This window comes from Nomascus leucogenys, chromosome 23 (assembly GCF_006542625.1).
Source record: "Nomascus leucogenys isolate Asia chromosome 23, Asia_NLE_v1, whole genome shotgun sequence".
Taxonomy (NCBI): Eukaryota; Metazoa; Chordata; class Mammalia; order Primates; family Hylobatidae; genus Nomascus; species Nomascus leucogenys.
In genome coordinates, this window is record NC_044403.1 from 21471644 (window position 1) to 21493921 (window position 22278).

Genomic DNA, 22278 nt, shown 5'->3' on the forward strand with positions numbered 1-22278 from the left:
GTACTGTTGTACGTTTTCCCCATGTGCATTTATTTTAATTTGCGCGGGCTCCGGCCTCCGCGAGGCAAGGCTCACCTGCAGACCCTCGGGCTACCAGCAGGGAGGCACGCACTCCCCCTCGCAGCGCGCCCAGCCGGGAGTCAGCGGTGTGGCTGAGCTGGGGGGGAGCGCGGAGCGCGGGGCGCGGGGGGCGCCACCTCTCTGCGGGGCTCAGCGCTGGGGCCGGGAGCCCGGAGCCTCCGCGGGGTGGGACGCGCTAATGTTGCCGGGAAGCAGCTCCGGGTTGCAGGGCAGGAACGTGCCCTTCCCCCGCGGTAAACTTTCCGTCGCTGCGACGGAAGCAGGAACTTGCTAACCACAAAACCCGCCAGGCCGGTGCGGGAGCTGCGGAGCATCCCCTGCGGTCCCCGCCGAGACCCCCGCGCGGATTCGCCAGTCCTTCCCGCGGGCGCGACAGAGCTGTCCTCGCACCTGGAGGGCAGCAGGGGCCCCGGGGTCCTCTCGACGCCAGGTAAAGGGGTCTCCCCAATACCCACCCCCGACCGGCCGCAGGCGACGTCTCTACCTGCGGAGAGAGTCTGTCCCCTCCTTTCCAGGGGCCGAGGCTCCTTCACCCACACGCGAGCATCCGAAGGACCAGCTGGGGCCAATAAGGGCTGACCAGGATCCTTGAGTCGCTGCAGTATTCCAAAGGGTACCTCTAGGCGGGCTCAAGGCACCTGCCATAAATGGCTCTGGCTCTGCGTTGACATCAGAAGGAGAGGCAGAAGAATAGCTCAGTAGGCAACATGCATTTCCTCAAAGGAAGTGAAAATGTTCCCTGTTTTCTTGTAGTTGTCTCTGTGTTCATTATTGAAACTGCTAATTGTCTAATTCTCTGTAGAGTGTGTGTGTGTATACAGTTATAAGCATCTTGGTAAATTATAGTGTGCTGTGAGTAAGATGATTTCCAATATTTGAACTAATTATGTGCGAGTAAGTTTTAGCGACTCTTGTATGCAGACGTTAAAACTCAGGGGCAGCCTCTCTCACCCTCGTGTATCGTTTTCCCTCGTCTTTCAACAAGATTCAACTCGACTTCAGGCCCTTAAAGCCTAAATAATAATGGATTAGAAAACGTCACTAACCTAATATTGCTGAGCCTCTTTAATGATATAAAACTCTTAAACCTTCTCTCAGTGCTGCATACTGAAAACAACTCCTGCCCCATCTCCTTACATAGTTCAGGTTTCTTTGCAAAAGCTTGAAAAGAGGCTACATTAGAATCCATTCAAAATAAAGTATCTGCCTGGTTTTCTCTTGATTCCCTAGAGGCTTGCAAAATATGGCAGCATATTAAGTACCTTGGCCAGAATTATTAACCTGGGGAGTCCATGATAAGGTATCCATGGATAGAATTCAGGATGTCTGTGAACTTGAGTGGAAAAAATTATTATTTCACCGACTTCTGAAATGGAATGTAGGCAAAAGCCACAGTAGTATTAGCAGTAGCTATGATTTGCCCCCTGTAAATATTGCCGATATTTTTATATCACGACTTGTTGCACATATTTCAAAATATTATCTATACTCAATACCATGTCAAAATTATGGCAGATATTAGATGACCACTTGTTACTTAATAGGTTAATAAAGAAGCACATATTATGTCCCACAACTTTTTATAAGTTTTAACTAAAATGAGGATAATAATGGGATCGGTAATGATTAAATGACATGATATATATAAAGTGCTTAGCATAGAAACTGGCATTTTAGAAGCAATAAATGTTACTATTTTACTGTATACAGAATTTTGACAAACAGCAAGAAAGGTATTAGACTTGTATTTTATTACCATATACTGGTTTGTTTCTGGTGTTTTTTTTTTTTTTTGGTTTTACCATTTTTTAAAACTAAAAGTCCATAGTTCACATAATGTTCGCTCTGTGTGTTTTCCATTTCTATGGGTTTTGACAGATGTTCAATAACATGTATCCTCCATTACAGTAGTATACAGAATAGTCTCAATGCCCCAAATATCCCTTGCACTCCACCGATTCATCCTCCCACTCCTGTTCTCCTGGTGACCACTGACCTTACTGTTGCTGTAGTTTGTCTTTTTTAGAATGTCATATAGTTAGATTCATATCTGTTCAGACTGGCTTCTTTGACTTAGGAATATGCAGTTAAGATTCCTCCATGTCTTTTTGTGGCTTGATAGTTCATTTATTTTTATTACTGAATAATATTCCAATGTATGGATGTATCTCATTTTGTTTATTCATCTATTGATGGGCATCTTGGTTGCCTTTAGTTTTTGGCAATTATGAATAAAGCTACTATAAATATTCTAGTGCAGATTTTTGTGTGGACATAAGTTTTCAATTCATTTGAGTGAATACATAGGAGGACAATTGCTGAATTGTATGGTAAGGCTACATTTAGCTTGGTAAGAAACTGCCAAACTTCTCCCAAAGTGGCTGTACCATTTTGCATTCCCCAACAGCAATGAATGAGAATTTCTTTCTTTTTTTTTTTTTTTTTTTTTGAGATAGGGTCTCACTCTGTTGCCCAGGCTGGAGTGCAGTGGCATGATCTCAGCTCACTGCAACCTCCACGTCCTGGGTTCAAGCAATTCTTCTGTCTCAGCCTCCCAAGTAGTTGGGATTACAGGCACCTGCCACCGCATCTGGCTAATTTTTGTATTTTTTTTAGTAGAGACGGGGTTTCACCATGTTGGTCAGGCTGATCTCGAACTCCTGACCTCAAGTGATCTGCCCACCTTGGCCTCCCAAAGTGCTGGGATTACAGGTGTGAGCCACCACGCCCAGGTGAGAATTTCTGTTGCTCCATGTCCTTGTATTTGGTATTGTCCATTATTCAGATTTTAGCCATTCTCATAGGTGGGTAGTGGTATCTTGTTTGAATTTGCAATCCCCTAATAACATATGATGTTAGATACCTTTTCATATGCTTATTTGTCATCTGTATATCTTCTTTGGTAAGGTGTCTTCTCAGATCTTTTGTCCACTGAGTTTATTTTCTTATTGCTAACTTGAGTTCTTTGTATATTTTGGATACCAGTCCTTTATCACAGGGTTCCCCAACCCCTGGGCCACAGACCAGTACCTATTAGGAAATGGGCCACACAGCAGAAGGTGAGCAGTGGGCCAGAGAGCAAAGTTTCATCTGTATTTACAGCCACTCACCATTGCTTGCATTACCGCCTGAGCTCCACCTCCTGTCAGATCAGTGGTGGCCTTAGATTCTCATCGGCACACGAACCCTATTGTGAACTGCGCGTGTGAGGGATCTAGGCTGCACACTCCTTATGAGAATCTAATGCCTGATGATCTGTCACTGTCTCCCATCACCCCCAGATGGTACCGTCTAGTTGCAGGAAGACAAGCTCAGGGCTGCCACTAATTCTACATTATGATGAGTTGTATAATTATTTCATTATATATCATAATGTGATAATAGAAATAAAGTGCACAATAAATACAATGCACTTGAATCATCCTGAACCATACCCCCCACAACCCTGTCCATGGAAAAATTGTCTTCCATGAAATTGGTCCCTGGTGCCAGAAAGGCTATGGACTACTGCTTTATCAGATGTGTGTTTCACAAATATTTCCTCCAAAAAAAACACCTCAAATATTTCCTCCAAGTCTGCTGTTTATCTTTTCATTCTCTTTAACAGTATCTTTTGTAGAGCAGAAGTTTTTTAATTTAATGAAGTCCAACATCAAACTTTTCTTTCATGGAGTGTGCTCTTGGTATTGTATTTAAAAACTCATCACCTAATCTAAGGTCACAAGGATTTTCTTCTGTTATTTTCTAGAAATTTTACAGTTTTATATTTTACATTTAGGTCTGTGATCCATTTAGAGCTAAATTTTGCAAAAGATATAAAGTACGTGGCTCGATTTATTTATTTATTCATTTTTGCAAATGGATATCCAGTTGTTCCAGTACCATTTTTGGAAAAGACTGTCCTTTCTCCATTGAATCCCCTTTGCTCTTTTGTCAAAGATCAGTTGACTCTCTTTGTGAGGGTCTATTTCTGGGTTTACTATTCCATTCCATTGATCTATTTGTCTATTCTTTTTCTAATACCATACTTTTTTGATTATTGTAGCTTTACAGTAAGTGTTGAAGTCAGGTAGTATCAGTCTTCCAACTTTGTTCTTTAGTATTCTGGACTGTTCTTGGTCTTTTCTGCATTTCCATGTAAATTTTAAAATCAGTTGGTTGATACCCAAAAAATAACTTTGGGGGCTTTTGATTAAGACTGTATTTAGGCGGGGCGTGGTGGCTCAAGCCTGTAATCCTAGCACTTAGGGAGGCTGAGGTGGGCGGATCACGAGGTCAGGAGTTTGAGACCATCCTGGCCAACATAGTGAAACCCTGTCTCTGTTAAAAATACAAAAAAATTAGCAGGGCGTGGTGGCGGCCGCCTGTAGTCCCAGCTACTCAGGAGGCTGAGGCAGGAGAATGACGTGAACCCGGGAGGCGGAGCTTGCAGTGAGCCGAGATGGTGCCACTGCACTCCAGCCTGGGGGACAGAGCCAGACTCTGTCTCCAAAAAAAAAAAAAAAAAAAAAAAAGACTGTATTTAATCTGTAGCTCAAGTTGAGAAGCACTGATATCTTTTTTTTTCTTTTTTGAGACGGAGTCTCATTCTGTCACCCAGGCTGCAGTGCAGTGGTGCGATCTTGGCTCACTGCAAGCTCCGCCTCCAGGGTTCACGCCATTCTGCTGCCTCAGCCTCCTGAGTAGCTGGGACTACAGGCGCCCACCACCACGCCTGGCTAATTTTTTGTATTTTTAGTAGAGACGGGGTTTCACCATGTTAGCCAGGATGGTTGCGATCTCCTGACCTCATAATCCGCCTGCCTCGGCCTCCCAAAGTGCTGGGATTACAGGCTTGAGCCACGGCGCCCGGCCAGGATGCACCGATATCTTAACAAAATAAAGTTTTCGTATCCTTGAACATGTTATATCTCTCTATTTATTAGCTCCTCTTTGATTTCTTTCACCAGGATTTTGTAGGAACATTCTAAAATCTATTTTGATAATTATATTTCAATATAACTGGCTTCCTTTGGAATCCTACATATTCCATTTTATGCATTTTTAAATATGCCTCACAAAAGAGATCCTGAGCTTTCTCAGACTGTCAAAGGGATTAATAAACAAAGGTTAAAGAAGTAGTAATTCTGCTCTAAGCTATCATTCAGCAAAGAATTTGTATTCAACAAAATGTTTAATGAAATGTTAAATGGAAATGTGGAGGTTGATAGGTAAGGATAATTTCTTGTGTTGTCTTGCCAGTTTAACATTTATTTTTCCTAAAAGAACCAGCATCTCAATAGAGTTGGCATTATACATAGTGTGACTTTTGTATTTTTAAGGCTGTCAAAAAGAAAACCTGCCCCTAAACTTTCCTTTAACTGAGCCAGAGTATTCCTCCTGCTGACTGGCTAACTTCTAGAATTAGATTATTAGAGTTTTCTAACTCTGGTTTGATACTTCTTAAGGAGAAGCAGCAATAGGAAAGACTGTCTCAGTTTCTTCATTATAAAATGAGGAAAATAATAGCTTTTTTTTTTTTTTGAGACGGAGTTTTGCTCTTGTCACCCAGGCTGTGTGCAGTGGCGCAATCATGGCCCGCTGCAACCTCCACCTCCCAGGTTCAAGCGATTCTCCTGCCTCAACCTCCCAAGTAGCTGGGATTACAGCTGCTCGCCATCACACCCAACTAATTTTTGTATTTTTAGTAGAGATGGGGTTTCACCACATTGGCCAGGCTGGTCTCGAACTCCTGACCTCAGGTGATCTGCCCACGCGACTCGACCTCCCAAAGTGCTGGGATTACAGGCATGAGCCACTGCACCCGGCCAATAATAGCTTTTTTGCAAGGTTGTTATGTTAGGGTTCTCTAGAAGGACAGAACTAATGGAATATATATATATATATGAGTTTATTAAGTATTAACTCACATGATCACAAGGTCCCACAATAGGCCATCTGCAGGCTGAGGAGCAAGGAGTTTCAAAACTGAAGAACTTGGAGTCTGATGTTTGAAGGCAGGAAGCATGCAGCTCAGGAGAAAGATATAGGCTGGGGCTGGGCGTGGTGGCTCACGCCTGTAATCCCAGCACTTTGGGAGGCCGAGGCAGGCGGATCATGGTCAGGAGATCGAGACCATCCTGGCCAACACAGTGAAACCCCATCTCTACTAAAAATACAAAAAATTATCCTGGCATGGTGGCATGCATCTGTAGTCCCAGCTACTCGGGAGGCCGAGGCAGGAGAATCACTTGAACCCAGGAGGTGGAGGTTACAATGAGCCGAGACTGCGCCACTGCACTCCAGCCTGGTGACAGTGAGACTCTGTCTCAAAAAAAAAAAAAAAAAAAAAAGATATAGGCTGGGAGGCTAGGCCAGTCTCTCTTTTTCACATTTTTCTGCCTGCTTATATTCTAACTGCACTGGCAGCGGATTTGGTTGTGCCCACCCAGATTCAGGGTGGGTCTGCCTTTCCCAGCCCACTGACTCAAATGTTAATCTCCTCTGGCAACATGCTCACAGACACACCCAGAATCAATACGTTGTATCCTTTAATCAAGTTGACACTCAGTATCAGCCATTACAGTTGGTATAAAGATTAAAGATGGTAATAAATTAATTAAAGAGAATAACAATTCAAAAGAGTGGTAAATTCCTTAGCACGATGTCTACCATCTAGTATATTGTCACCTATTTTTACTTTTTAAGTTTTTTTTGAGACACAGTCTTGCTTTGTCACCCAGGCTGGAGTGCAGTGGTGTAATCAGGGCTCACTACAGCCTCAACTTCCTGGGCTCCAGCGATCCTCCCACTTCAGCCTCCCAAGTAGTGGGGACCACAGGCATGCGCCACCACACCCAGCTAATTTTTTGTATTTTTAGTAGAGACAGGGTTTCACCATGTTGCCCAGGCTGGTTTCGAACTCCTGAGCTCAAGCAATCCACCCACCTCAGCCTTCCAAAGTGCTGGGATTACAGGCATGAGCCACCACACCTAGCCCCTAGTAGATGATTTTAAAATGCTGATTGTTGTTACTGAGAAAGGAAATATGCTCAAACCTGTTACTACTGCTTCATCAGTGACTAGAAATGTGTGCCCTCTCTGCTCTGAGTTAGAAGAGGGAAGGATTGTAGAATTCTGAGGCAGGCCTACTGTTTATATCTGTTCCTTCATAAGCATTGTCAGCTTTTCAGCATTGGTGAGGTAGTATGTTTGTTTATGCTTATTAGTTCTTTGACAAACGTTTAATGAAAAGTTGTCTTAAATTTACTAAAAGTGAAACAAAAAATACTTGTTTCTTTTCTTCTCTAAATTGTACGTGGATCCTTTTCATTGGCTTTAAGGAAACGAAATGTTTCTTCCCTTGTTTGTTAAAGAAACAAAACTCATCGATGATTTTCCATTTTTGTTCTAGAGAGAAATCTCATCATCTGTGCAGCCTTCTTAAAGCAAACTAAGACCAGAGGGAGGATTATCCTTGACCTTTGAAGACCAAAACTAAACTGAAATTTAAAATGCTCTTCGGGGGAGAAGGGAGCTTGATTTACACTTTGGTAATAATTTGCTTGCTGACACTAAGGCTGTCTGCTAGTCAGAATTGCCTCAACAAGAGTCTAGAAGATGTTGTCATTGACATCCAGTCCTCCCTTTCTAAGGGAATCAGAGGCAATGAGCCCATATATACTTCAACTCAAGAAGACTGCATTAATTCTTGCTGTTCAACAAAAAACATATCAGGTAAATAGTGGTTTCTTGGCAATCCTTTGTTCCATGTATTTTGTGGCTTCAGAAGCTGGGGGATGTGGCTGAATAACTTATACCAGTGATTCTCAACAGGGTATGAATGTAAGTGACAAAATCACTGGAGAATTTTCTACAAGTGTGCCCTCCCCTATCCTAAGCTGAGTCAAAGTTATTGATGAATGTATATATATATATCCCTCAGGTGACTGGATAGACAAGAGGTTGAGAATCACTGGTGTTATATCCCAACCAGTATCTAGAATATTGAAAACAAAAATCCTATTGAAATTGTTAGCTGCCATCAGCATGGAGTACTGGAATACAGTGTGATATTACAAAGAAAATGTAAACAGAGAAAAGGAGTTGAGACAAAAAATAGAATTCTTACCTCTTGGGAAAATCAGCATTTGATCTTTAAGTTGGAAGCATAAAACCTCCATTTCATCTCCTTCCTTGGAGCTGGTGGCATAGGATAAGTCAAAAAAAAAAAAAAAACACTGACTACTAGGTAACTACAGCTTCTAGAACTCTAATGGGATGGGGAATCATTTAGTCTGGTCCATTTTCATGACATAGGAGGAAACTGAGACCCATAGGTTTGAACTAGGCCTTTGCATATTTTAGGATTTAAATATTTGTACTGCAAAGAGAAGTATACTGTGTATCTTAGTAAAACCTTTTTTCAATTTTACTTATGACCCTGTCCGAGTTCTCTAATTGAAAAAAACTAAATTTATTGAGTACTTAACACTTTAGTAGTTGCTAGAGAGAAAACAGTGAATAAGATGGACAAGGCCTTGCCATCAAGGAGCCTAGAAAAAGCTGGTGAATGGCTGGGCGTGGTGACTCATTCCTGTAATCCCAGAACTTTGAGAGGCCAAGGCAGGAGGATTGCTTGAGCCCAAGAGTTTGAGACCAGCCTGGACAACATAGCAAGACCCTGTTCTCTGTAAAAAGTAAAAAATTAGCCAGGCATGCTGGTGCACGCACGTAGTCCCAGCTACTGGGAGGCTGAGGTGGGAGGATCACTTGAGCCCAGGGGGTTGAGGCTGCAGTGGACTTTTTTGTTTGTTTGTTTGTTTGTGATGAAGTCTCACTCTGTTGCCCAGGCTGGAGCGCAGTAGTGCAATCTTGGCTCACTGCAATCTCCGCCTCCCAGGTTCAAGTGATTCTCCTGCCTCAGCCTCCCGAGTAGCTGAGATTACAGGTGTTTGCCACCACACCCAGCTAATTTTTACTATTTTCAGTAGAGACGTGGTTTCACCATGTTGGTCAAGCTGGTCTTGAACTCCTGACCTCAAATGATCCTCCCACCTCGGCCTCCCAAAGTGCTGGCCTCCCAAAGTGTGTGAACCACCGCACCCAGCCTACAGTGAGCTTTGATCGAACCACTGCACTCCAGCCTGGGTGACAGAGCAAGACCTTGTCTCAAAAGATACATATTTGATCTTTGTCTCCAGTTCCTGGCACAGAACTCCTAAAAACCTTGGAATTTCCCAAGTGATGGGAGCATGTCTTTGGTTATTCATAACCAGCCCCTTTCAACTATACTTGAGTTTGTGCTAGTGAGGCTTCACCTCGGGGGAGGGACTGGAGATTGAGTTCAGTCACAGTGGCCCATGACTTAATCGATCATGCCTGTGTAAAATGAGACCATCATAAAAACCCCTAGATGATGGGGAAGCATCCAAGTTGGTGAACACATCCCAGTGTCAAGAGAATTATGCACCCCAGTTCCCCAGGGACAAAGTCTCCTGCACTTGGGACTCTAGGAGCCTCTTTTGGCTGTTCATTTGTATCCTTTATTATAAACTGCAATAGTAAATACAGCATTTTCCTTAGTTCTATTAGTTGTTCTTGCAAATTATCAACTCTGAGGGGGTAGGATCATGGGAATCCCTGAATTCATAGTAACCGAGTCAGACAGAACTGTGGGTGACCTGGAGACCTGATACTTGCTACTGGCTTCTGAAATGAGGGCAGTCTTGTGATACTGAGCCTATAATCCATGGAGTCTGATGCCAGCTCTGGATAGTTGGTGTCAGAATTGAACTGAATAGTAGGATATGTAGTTATTGCTGCAAAATGGTGTGGAGAAGACACCGTGTACCTGGTGTTAGGAGGACAAATCTCTCGATGGTCTCAGTGAGCCTCGGAACACTTTATGCAAGTAATTTATGGAAATGACAGAAGTTCAATTTAAATTTCTAGTTTTTCTTTAAATGTTGACATCAACATGTATGTGAAATAGAAACATCACCTGCAAGCAGGACTGAATACTGTAAGTGTGGGTATTTACAGGCATCAGCAAAGCCCTGCCTTTCTCCTCAATTCTAAGAAATGAGGGTTTGCTGTTTTATTCTAGAAGCCAAAGTCCTATTACTGCCTTACTACAAGCAGAGGTACTTGGGACCTCAGTTAATGGATCTCAAACATTTTCCTCACTTATTGAGAAATGGTTTAACCACTGAGGGTTCAAAAGGCACTATGATAACTTGATGATACTCTAGAAAAATGCACATAACACAATGGGCACCATATCTTGCATACAATTTTGAGGCTTACGGTACCTCCCCTTTACCTAAGTGCTAAAAAGAAAGGTATTTCTGGTATCACATTGTTGAGAAAGAAAAAGGAGGAGTTGGCTGGGCGCGGTGGCTCACGCCTGTAATCCCAGAACTTTGGGAGGCCGAGACAGGCGGATCACGAGGACAGGAGATCGAGACCATCCTGGCTAACACAGTTTCTATTAAAAATACAAAAAAATTAGCCAGGCGTGGTGACGGGCACCTGTAGTCCCAGCTACTCGGGAGGCTGAGGCAGGAGAATGGCGTGAACCCAGGAGGCGGAGCTTGCAGTGAGCCGAGATCGCACCACTGCACTCCAGCCTGGGCGACAGAGCGAGACTCCGTCTCAAAAAAAAGAAAAAGAAAAAGCAGGAGTACTCCTGTTATTATCTGAGTAATGGGGATATGACATGATAAAACTCCTGCAGAGGCCAGTTAAATCTTCCTTCCCATCTGGGGAGTTGGAGTTGATCTCTCACCATTGCCTGACTAGCACCAGTGGTGGTGACGGTCGACAGAGCGTGTGTTTTTAACAGTTAGCCTATGTGCCTCTTAACCTTCAACCTGACCAGGGATATGCTGACCTCCCAAAGATGTAAGACTGTACCAAATGGAGGACAAGATCAAATCTAGGCCGTGATGAATAGAGAGTTTAATTTCTGTTGGACACAAGAGGAACAGAAAAAGAAGCCAGCGGCTGGGTGCAGTAGCTCATGCCTGTAATCCCAGTACTTTGGGAGGTTGAGGGGGATGGATTGCTTGAGCCCAGGAGTTCAAGATCAGCCTAGGCAACATAGTGAGACCCTGTCTCTACAAAAAACAAAAAATTATCTGGGCATGGTGGTGCACGCCTGTAGTCCCAGCTACTGGGGAGGCTGACGTGGGAGGATTGTTTGAGCCCAGGAGGTCAAGGCTGAAGTGAGCCATGATTGTTCCAATGCACTGCAGCTTGGATGACAGAGCAAGACGCTGACTCAAAAAAGAAAAAAAAGAGACCAGAAATTATAGTTAAGAGTGAAAAGTGAGGAAGGAAGGAACATAGAAAAGCAAACATGACAAGGAGAGAGGGGAAATTGGAAGAAAAACACAAAGAATGGTACAGATAAAAATTAAAGGATATATTGTATTCCATATACTACTCAGATCCTGTGTAGAAGGAGCCACGATATCTATGATAATTTACTGACTCCACTCATGGCTTTATAGGCATCTGAGATGCTTTCAGAATCCAAGACATGGCCATGTGCAGTGGCTCACACCTGTAATCCCAGCACTTTTGGAGGCCAACATGGGCAAACAGCTTGAGCCCAGGAGTTCAAGACTAGCCTGGGCAATATAGAGAGACTCCATGTCTACAAAAAATACAAAAAAATTCCGGGTGTGGTGGCTTGCATCTGTAGTCCCAGTTACTCAGGAGGCTGAGGTGGGAGGATGTCTTGAACGTGGGAGGTGGAGGTTGCAGTGAGCTGAGATCATGCCACTGCACTTGCACTTCAGCCTGAGCGACAGAGCAAGACATTATCTCAAAATAAAAATAAAAATAAATCCCAGTTTTGTAGCAAACATGCAAAGCATTGTGGGCAGGGGCCAGCGGAGCGTATGCCTCCTTCTCTCCACCAGGCCTGCCCAGGGTGTGACCTTGGCCACATCAGTGTCAGAGAGCCTCTTCACAGCCTCTTTGGTGCTTGCTGGCCCTGGCATCCACAGTGAACACCAGGGTGTGGTCGTCTTCTGTCTTCATAGCACATCAGTAGTCAGGGCTTGATGATGGCAGAGTGGTCAAGCGTGTGGGAGCACTCTTCCCAGGATACCTGGAGCCACAGCGGTGTCTTGAGCTGCTGGAGGTGAGTGACATGCAGATCGTTGTGTGTGTGTGTGGTGTGTGTGGTTGTGGACGCCTTTCAGCCCTGCTCTCTTGGCCTTTAAAGACTTTGCTTCGGCTTCGACTTCAGGAGGGACAGGAGCTTCCTTCTTCGCCTTCGGTGCCATCTTGTGAAAAAAAAAAAAAGCTAAACCCAATGTTTTTTAAAATTGCCTTAAGCGACTAAACTAAGGAAAAGGAAATGATTCAGCGGTCAGCAAGCAAGTGAACAAAATGAACAAAGGTGTTTGTGTTGGACTCCATCATAAGTGAAGTTTTTCCTGCTTGCCCTACTCTTTAGAAAATCTCATTTCAAAATCATGCTTATGAAACCTTTCATTGCAGGGGACAAAGCATGTAACTTGATGATCTTCGACACTCGAAAAACAGCTAGACAACCCAACTGCTACCTATTTTTCTGTCCCAGTGAGGAAGCCTGCCCATTGAAACCAGCAAAAGGACTTATGAGTTACAGGATAATTAGAGGTAATAAAAGCATTATACTTTTTCTTTTGTGATTGGAATAATTTAAGACTGGTTCATGTGAAAGATTTTCTACAAGAGTCTAAATAAAACTACCAGAAAGGGTCACAAATACTGAGACATACCAGAAAATCTCATGCTTGGAAATTCAATTTATTAAACCAAAATTTGATTTCCAATGAAAGCCATGGTAGTATTTGTTCTGGTTTGTTTCTGTTTTTACCTTCATGAGATAAAAGGCACACAAACCTTTTATGAAACATTTTTGAAGCACCTCTTTAGAACAAGGTCAGCAACACTGGAATAAGTATACAGGTCTCCAGCATGATTGTTTTGAAAGGGTGAAGACTCGTGTTAATATAGAAAGTTCTAGTATATTTGTTATTAAGTTCCCATTATAATGACATTATCTGAAATCAAACTTGTTTATGGCCATACCACCCTGAATGCACCCAATCTCGTCTGAAATCAAACTCACTGGATTTTATTGTCTAGACCAGAAAGGAAATTCATTCAAGAAATATTTATTAAATATTTACCATGAGCCAGATTCTGTGCAAAACACTAGAAGTACAGTTTCCATGTTCATGGAACTTACATATTAATTCAGAATGGAAAATAAATAGCAAAAAAATTAATATAATTACTGGGATATGTTTTACTGAGACTTTGGCTTGTTAATTTTTCAAGTTGAAATGGTTTCAGTATCAATTTTTCTTTTTTTTGAGATTATCCATATAAAAAAAGTGAAAACAAATATAATGTTGCTTAGGTAATTCTGCAGACCCTTCATAGACAGTATTTGCATAAAATCAGAATTACAGTATTTAGTGGGGTTTTTTGTTATTGTTGTTGTTTGTTTGTTTTTTTTTTCCGAGACGGAGTCTCGCTCTGTGGCCCAGGCTGGAGTGCAGTGGTGCGATCTCGGCTCACTGCAAGCTCCGCCTCCCAGGTTCGCGCCATTCTCCCACCTCAGCCTCCCGAGTAGCTGGGACTATAGGCAGCCGCCACCACACCCGGCTAATTTTTTTTTTTTTTTTTTTGAGACAGAGTCTTGCTCTGTTGCCCAGGCTGGAGTGCAGTGGTGTGATTTCGGCTCACTGCAAGCTCCGCCTCCTGGGTTCACGCCATTCTCCTGCCTCATCCTCCCAAGTAGCTGGGACTACAGGTGCCCACCACCACGCCTGGCTAATTTTTTGTATTTTTAGTAGAGACGGGGTTTCACCGTGTTAGCCAGGATGGTCTCGATCTCCTGACCTCGTGATCCGCCCGCCTCGGCCTCCCAAAGTGCTGGGATTACAGGCGTGAGCGTTATTTTTGTTTTTTGAGACAGAGTCACTCTGTCACCCAGGCTGGAGTGCAGTGGCGCTATCTTAGCTCACTGCAACCACCACCTCCTGAGTTCAAGCAATTCTCATGCCTCAGCCTCCCAAGTAGCTGGGGTTACAGGCACCCACTACCATACCCAGCTATTTTTTTTTTTTTTTTTGTATTTTTAGTGGAGACGGGGTTTCACCATGTGGGCCAGGCTGGTCTCAACTCCTAACCTCAGGTAATCCACCCTCCTTGGCTTCCCAAAGTGCTGGGATTACAGGCGTGAGCCACTGTACCCGGCTTCAATTTTTCTTTTATTTAAGTTTTAGAAAGTTATCATCATACTCTTGATTTTTAATATTCTACTTGTTCATTTATTCAATAAATAAGAAATATTATTTAGCATCTTCTATGTGCCAAGTACTTTCTATGCCCTAAGGAAATAACACTAAACATGAAAAACAAGGTTCTGGCCAAGTGCGGTAGCTCATGTCTGTAATTCCAGCACTCTGGGAGGTGGGAGGATCACTTGAGCTCAGGAGTTCGAGACCAGCCTGGGCAACATGATGAGACCTCATCTCCACAAAAAATTAAAAAAATTAGCTGGGCATGGTGGCATGAGCTTGTAGTCCCAGCTACTTGGGAGGCCAAGGTAGGAGAATTCCTTGAGCCCAGGAGGTCAAAGCTGCAGTGAGCTGCGTTCGTGCCACTACACTCTAGCCTAGGTGACAGAGTGAGACACTGTCTCAAAAAAAAAAAAAAAATAGGAAAACAAGGTTCTCCCTTCTGGAACTTATGTTTTAGGGGAGAGAAACAATAACCATAATAAATAAATAATCAAGAAAAATATAGTCACAAGTGCTATGCACAGAATTGAGACAGGATGGTATAATAGACAATCAGTAAGTAAAGATGTAACCCCTAAACTGAGATCTGAACCGGGAGGAGCCCGATGTGAGATCAGGGGAAGACCTTCCAAGTCCAAGGTCCTCAGGCAGAATGGTTTGGAGTGTTTGAAAAACCAACACTCCAATCCCAGCTGGTTGACTCATTGTGAAATATGCAGAGAGTGATAATGCAAAACGGCAGGGAGGGCCAGATCACATAACACCTTGTAAGTCACAGGAGGGAGTTTTTTTGTTTGTTGTTTTTGTTGTTGTTTTTGAGACAGAGTCTCACTCTGTTGCCCAGGGTGGAGTGCAGTGGCGTGATCTCAGCTCCCTGCAACCTCTGCCTTAGGAGGGGCATATGCCACCACACCTGGCTAATTTTTGTATTTTTAGTAGAGACAGGGTTTCACCACATTGGCCAGGCTGGTCTTGAACTCCTGACATCGGATAATCCACCCACCTCAGCCTCTCAAAGTGCTGAGAAAACTCCGTGCCTGGCCAGGAGTTTTTAGGTGTGTGGTGGGAAGCTGTTGGGAGTTTTATTTTTATTTTTTTGAGATGGAGTCTCACTCTTTCACCCAGGCTGGAGTTCAGTGGTGCAGTGTCAGTTCAATGCCACCTCTGCCTCCCAGGTTCAAGTGATTCTCCTCCCTCAGCCTCCTGAGTAGCTAGGACTACAGGAAAGCATCACCATGCCTGGCTAATTTTTGTATTTTTAGTAGAGATGGTCTCACCATGTTGCCCAGGCTGGTCTCGAATTCCTGACCTCCTGACTCACATCTGTAATCCCAGCACTTTGGGAGGCTGAGGCGGGCAGATCACAAGGTCAGGAATTCGAGACCAGCCTGGCCAACATGGTGAAACCCCATCTCTACTAAAAATACAAAAATTAGCCATGTGTACTGGTGCGTGCCTGTAATCCCAGCTACTCAGGAGGCTGAGGCGGGAGAATTGCTTGAACCCAGGAGGCAGAGGTTGCAGTGAGCCGAGATTGCGCCACTGCACTCCAGCCTGCATGACAGAGCAAGACCCTGTCTCGGGGGGAAAAAAAAAGGTGATTTCTCAAAGCTCACCATAGCTGCCCTCTTGGGAATGGACAGTGACACAGCAGCAAAGTGGAAATGGAAAGACTGGTTAGGAGGTGCAGGTGAGATCTGGGTGAAGAAACAGGGAGTGGCAGGCGAGATGGAGAGAGTAGTGGACATATGGGCTGTTCCGAAGTAGAGTTGACAGGACCTGCTGGTGGTATAGGTCTGGGGGACCCGAAAAAAAGAACCATCAAGGCCAAGTCCTAGTTTTTGCCTTGAGCATCCAGATGAATGGTGACACCATTTGCTGCACTGGGGGAAACTTGAGTAGTTTTAGGGTTGTGGAATGGAATCTAGGTGGAGTGGAATCTAGGGTTCTCTCCTGACTGCATTAAGTATGAGATGCTTCGGGGAATGATACTGCCCAGGGTGCCTGCGTGTTGACACTGCTTTGCCCCCTAGCTGAGGCTGTGTCTGAGTTTTGTTCATGTGCCAGGGAAACCTGATGTGTCAAACATCCTCTCAAACAGGAGCATGAAGCACAGAGTATTGTGTAAATAATTGTTGTTAGGATATGATGATAGAAATTACAGCTGAATTTGTTTTCTAATACTTCTGGAGTGTTGTCGCTTTCGTAATGCACATATAAAAGAGCATGTATGGGATGAAGATCCTTGTCAATGGAAATGGGAAAAAAGGGAACTTGGCATGTGCATAAATCTTTTTAGGGTGAGTGTGAAGGTAATGAAGTGAAATTAGAATTAAACGGTTCTTGTGGCAGCCACCAGGGGGTGTTGCCAGCCCCTGAGCAGGTTGATGGACACCTAGGGGCAACGTGGCACCAACCCCAGACATAGTATGCAAAGGACTGTTTATATCTACAGGATGTGTGCAAGTTGTGTTTGTAATTCTGTTTATGAATCTGTCCATGTTGATGAATTCATATCACCCCATTAAAAATGAATTATCTGCCTCCTGCCTGGAGTGAAATTAAATTCAGATTATCTGTTTGGTGGTTTGTTTCTGGAAGAACTCTATTTTTCTTTTCTCTCTCTTTTTTTTTTTTTCGTGGCACTGTCTCACTCTGTTGCCCAGGCTGCAGTGCAGTGGTGCGATCATGGCTCACTGCAGCCTCCACCTCCTGAGCTCAAGCAGTCCTCTCCATTCAGCCTCCCGAGTATTTGGAACTACAGATAATGCACCACCATGCCAGGCTAATTTTTTAAAAATGTTTTGTAGCCATGGGGGGTCTCAGTATGTTGCCCAGGCTGGTCTCAAACTCCTGGCTTCAAGCAATCATCCTGCCTCGGCCTCTCAAAGTGCTGGGATTACAGGCATGAGCTACTGTGCCCAGCCTCTATTTCCTATATCCCATTGACTAATATTTACAGACCAAGAGTTTGAAAGATGACAGTGGATTCTGTTCATTCTCTAAAGCCATTGCAGTTTGGTATTCTTTTATTGTTGTTGTTGGCAGCTTCATGGCATGTCATTTTTACCAAGGACTGGAAGAATAGGAGAATTCAGACATAGAATAAATTGGGAGTCTGTTTGCTCAGCTGGGGTCCCAGTAATAGTCAGTCTCTCATTTTCCAACTCAGTGAAGTCGTTTGAAAATAAAACTCCAAAGAGGGGTTAAGGGCGCAGAGCTGCTTTGCAGCCCCCTTTGTGGCTCATCTCTGCGTGACTGAGAGGAAGCCCCATGCCCCAATGGCAAACATGAGTGGGTGAGGCGAATGGAGCAGGTGTGGAGGATCCCTGTGTGGTTCTAGGACCTCTGCCAACAGAGGAATCTTATCAAGAAGTGGGACTGGCCCCAGCTTCGCTTTATTTATGAGCTTGCATGCTTGAGAAAGAAAACAGCTGTTTTAGCCATTCTTGTCAATGACCATATTTAAGTTCTGATTTCACACACATCACAGAGTGTTTACTTAAACAGTCTTTTTCTTTTTTGACTTTAAAATGAATAGGCCAAGTATGATGGCTCACACCTGTAATTCCAGCACTTTGGGAGGCCGAGGTGTGCGGATTGCTTGATTCCAGGAGTTCAAGACCAGCCTGGGCAACATGGCAAAACTCTGTCTCTACAAAAAATACAAAAAATAGCTGGGCATGGTGGCATGGCACTGTGGTCCCAGCTGCTCAAGAGGCTGAGGTGGAAGGATTGCTTGAACCCAGGAAGTTGAGGCTGCAGTGAGCTGTGTTTGTGCCACTGAACTCCAGTCTGGGTGACAGAGCAAGACCCTGTCGCAAAAAAATAATAAAATATATTTTCAAATATATTTCATTTGACCCAAATTCTATTTTAGAGTAGAATACTATATCCTAGAGCAGATATCCACCAACTTTTTCTGCCAAGGGCCAAATAGTATTTTAGGCTTTTCACACCAGTACTTTAGGTTTTAAAATACAGAAATTTGAATTTTGTATACTTTTCCTGTGTCACACAATATTCTTTTGATTATTTTTCAGCCATTAAAAGAAATGTAAAAACTGGCCAGGCATGGTGGCTCACCCCTGTAATCCCAGCACTTTGAGAGACCGAAGTGGGTGGATCACCTGAGGTCAGGAGTTCGAGACCAGCTTGGCCAACATGGTGAACCCTCATCTCTACCAAAAATACAAAAATCACCCAGGTGTGGTGGCACGTGCCTGTAATCCCAGCTACTCGGGAGGCTGAGGCAGGAGAATCGCTTGAATCTGGAAGGCAGAGGTTGCAGTGAGTCGAGATCATACCACTGCACTCCAGCCTGGGCGACAGAGTGAGACTGTCTCAAAACAAACAAAAATTTTAAAAAAATGTAAAAATCATTCTTAGCTTGCAAGTCATACAAAGACAGATGGCAGGCCAGATTTGTCCATCAGGCCGTAGTTTGCTGAGCCCTGTCCTAGATGGATGAATAAGTGACAGTGCAAAGAACCTCTCAGAGGGGTGAGGCTTAGAGAGTAGTCACAAGATGGCACGAATCCGAGGCTGCCTCTGGATCCGTTTGTAGGAAAGAGGAGACTGAGGACCAGTTTGGAAACTGGCATGGAGGTGAGTTGAGGAAGAAACAGGAAAAGAGAGCAGGAGTGAGTGGACTGAGAAATGCCAGGACCTTCCTCTGCTTCTTTCCTTGTGTTTTCTGCAGTTCTAATGTGAGATGGTTAGCCCAGCAGCAGAGTGATTACACGGCAGTTCACCTGGTCATTCCCTGCACTTGATTGCTTGAACAGGCCTTTCCAGTTTGAGCTGTGATCAATGGGGTGTGTGATCAGGAGAAAAATTCTAAGCTTCTTGGAGCAGGAGTAGGATCTGGGGCTGGTTTCTCCTCAGCAGGCATCAGGACTGTGTGGTTTTTCTGCCCTCTATGTCTACAGTGTGGTCATCGTGATTTCAAATATTGGTCCCATCATCCTCATGACCTATGACAACTGGCTCCAAAATTCTAATCTTTGAGAATCCAGATGAAATCTCCCAGATGGCCTCCCTCCTCTGAGCACAGTGCTGGAACGATGCATCCCTGGTTTTTTGTTGTCGTTGTTGTTGTTCTGCTGCTGCTGTGGCCTCAGTGCTCACAGAGGAGACCAGACCCTGTCTGGCCCCTCCTCCTCCTCCCTGTCACAGACACGTCACAGGGACTCTGCTCCCTCTCTCCTGCTCTGTCGCCTCGTTTCCCACGGCTTCCACATACCTTTCTTGCCTGCCCCATGCCCCCACTGAAATCTCTCCTGATCATTACTTGCTCCCCAGTTGTCATCTCGGTCTTAGTTGGCATGTCCTGCAGAAGCCCACACCTTCCCCCGCATTCTCCCTGCCAACCTTTCCTGCTCAGGTCACCTTCTGGCCCACTATTTTCCCTGGCCTTGGCCCCTTAGGAAGATGGAGAACCCTTTCCATCTTCCTAAGCCTCTTGCTGCCCTGCTGAGCCCCTCCGGCTTCTCTGCTGTGCAACTCCCACCTTTTCCTTAATTTGCCTGGTCCTCCTCCACACAGTTCTCTTCTCTTCTGTCCTATCACGCTAGAAATAAACCACAGCATCTGGTAGAGAGGCGGCATTATCAGATTCTCATTTAGCAATTTGTGTTTTTCCATTTTGCACACATTTCAATGAAATGTCAAGTATCAACGGTTTGGAGATTTTTTCGTTTAAGAGACAGGATCTCCCTATGTTGTCCAGGCTGGAATCGAACTCCTGGCCTCAAACCATCCTCCTGCCTTAGCCTCCCAAAGTGCTGGGATCATAGGTGTGAGCCACCATGGCCAACCAGTTTGGGGATCTTTTGAACAAGCTGTTATGTTTGTATTTTTTTTAACCTACCTTAGCCTGGAGTTATATAAGCCTTCCTTTTATTTTACATACATTTTCAGATTTTCCATCTTTGACCAGAAATTTGCCAAGCCAAGAGTTACCCCAGGAAGATTCTCTCTTACATGGCCAGTTTTCACAAGCAGTCACTCCCCTAGCCCATCAACACACAGATTATTCAAAGCCCACCGATATCTCATGGAGAGACACACTTTCTCAGAAGTTTGGATCCTCAGATCACTTGGAGAAACTATTTAAGATGGATGAAGCAAGTGCCCAGCTCCTTACTTATAAGGAAAAAGGCCATTCTCAGAGTTCACACTTTTCCTCTGATCAAGAAATAGCTCATCTGCTGCCTGAAAATGTGAGTGCATTCCCAGCTACGGTGGCAGTTGCTTCTCCACATACCACCTCGGCCACTCCAAAGCCCGCCACCCTTCTACCCACCAGTGCTTCAGTGACAACTTCTGGGACTTCCCAGCCACAGCTGGCCACCACAGCTCCACCTGTAACCACTGTCACTTCTCAGCCTCCCACGACCCTCATTTCTACAGTTTTTACACGGACTGTGGCTATACTCCAAGCAATGGCTGCAACAGCAGTTCTGACTACCACCTTCCAGGCACCTACGGACCCGAAAGGCAGCCTAGAAACAATACTGTTTACAGAAATCTCCAACCTAACTTTGAACACAGGGAATGTGTATAACCCTACTGCACTTTCTATGTCAAATGTGGAGTCTTCCGCTACGAATAAAACTGCTTCCTGGGAAGGTAGGGAGGCCAGTCCAGGCAGTTCCTCCCAGGGCAGTGTTCCAGAAAATCAGTACGGCCTTCCCTTTGAAAAGTGGCTTCTTATCGGGTCCCTGCTCTTTGGTGTCCTGTTCCTGGTGATAGGCCTCGTCCTCCTGGGTAGAATCCTCTCGGAATCACTCCGCAGGAAACGTTACTCAAGACTGGATTATTTGATCAATGGGATCTATGTGGACATCTAAGGATGGAACTCGGTGTCTCTTAATTCATTTAGTAACCAGATGCCCAAATGCAGTGAGTTTCTGCTGACTTGCTGGTCTTAGCAGGAGGTTGTATTTTGAAGACAGGAAAATGCCCCCTTCTGTTTTCCTTTCTTTTTTTTTTTTGGAGACAGAGTCTTGCTCTGTTGCCCAGGCTGGAGTGCAGTGGCACGATCTCGGCTCTCACCGCAACCTCCATCTCCTGGGTTCAAGCGATTCTCCTGCCTCAGCCTCCTAAGTAGCTGGGATTACAGGCATGTGCCACCATGCCTGGCTAATTTTTGTATTTTTAGTAGAGATGGGGTTTCACCATGTTGGTCAAGCTGGTCTCAAACTCCTGACCTAGGGATCCACCCGCTTTGGCCTCCCAAAGTGCTGGGATTATAGGCATGAGCCACCAGACCTGGCCCCCTTCTGCTTTATGTTTGGTTTTTGAGAACGAGTGAAGTGGGAACCAAATTAGGTAATTTTGGGTGATCTGTCTCTAAAATATTAGCTGAAAACAAAGATCTACCTAAAGTAATAAAGTATAATTGCCATATAAATTTCAAAAATCAACTGGCTTTTATGCAAAGAAACAGGTTAGGACATCTAGGTTCCAATTCATTCACATTCTTGGTTCCAGATAAAATCAACTGTTTATATCAATTTCTAATGGATTTGCTTTTCTTTTTATATGAATTCCAATAAAACTTATTCCAGATGTAGTTCCTTCCAATTAAATATTTGAGTAAATCTTTTGTTACTCAGTAATGTTCTTATAAGTAGCATGTCCAGCTGGATAACTTTCCATTTATTTCCACTAGCAAAATGATTATGTGCTGAAAATATGTGTTCCACGTTAAAATGACAAACCCTCTTTTTCCCATCAGTGAGCAAAGAGCTTCGCTTGGGAGAATTCTAGCAGAATGTTAGCCTGCATGGAGACAATGATAAGTCAGTTCTGATAAATGGCCAAATCCACTTGGGATCTGTTCTAGTTAACTTTTTAAAGAAGTATTGGAGACATTTTCTAAATTTGTACTAAGTTA

At 44.2% G+C, this 22278-nt stretch overlaps 1 protein-coding gene across 1 annotated transcript; it reads left to right on the forward strand.

The window, feature by feature from the left end:
- Positions 1–249: 249 nt before the first annotated feature.
- MANSC1 (MANSC domain containing 1) lies at positions 250–22006 on the forward strand. The gene is made up of 4 exons (XM_030804636.1): positions 250–511; positions 7475–7797; positions 12577–12717; positions 20298–22006. The coding sequence occupies exons 2-4, from the start codon at positions 7575–7577 to the stop codon at positions 21227–21229; spliced, it is 1296 nt and encodes a 431-aa protein (XP_030660496.1). The 5' UTR covers positions 250–511; positions 7475–7574; the 3' UTR covers positions 21230–22006.
- Positions 22007–22278: the final 272 nt, after the last annotated feature.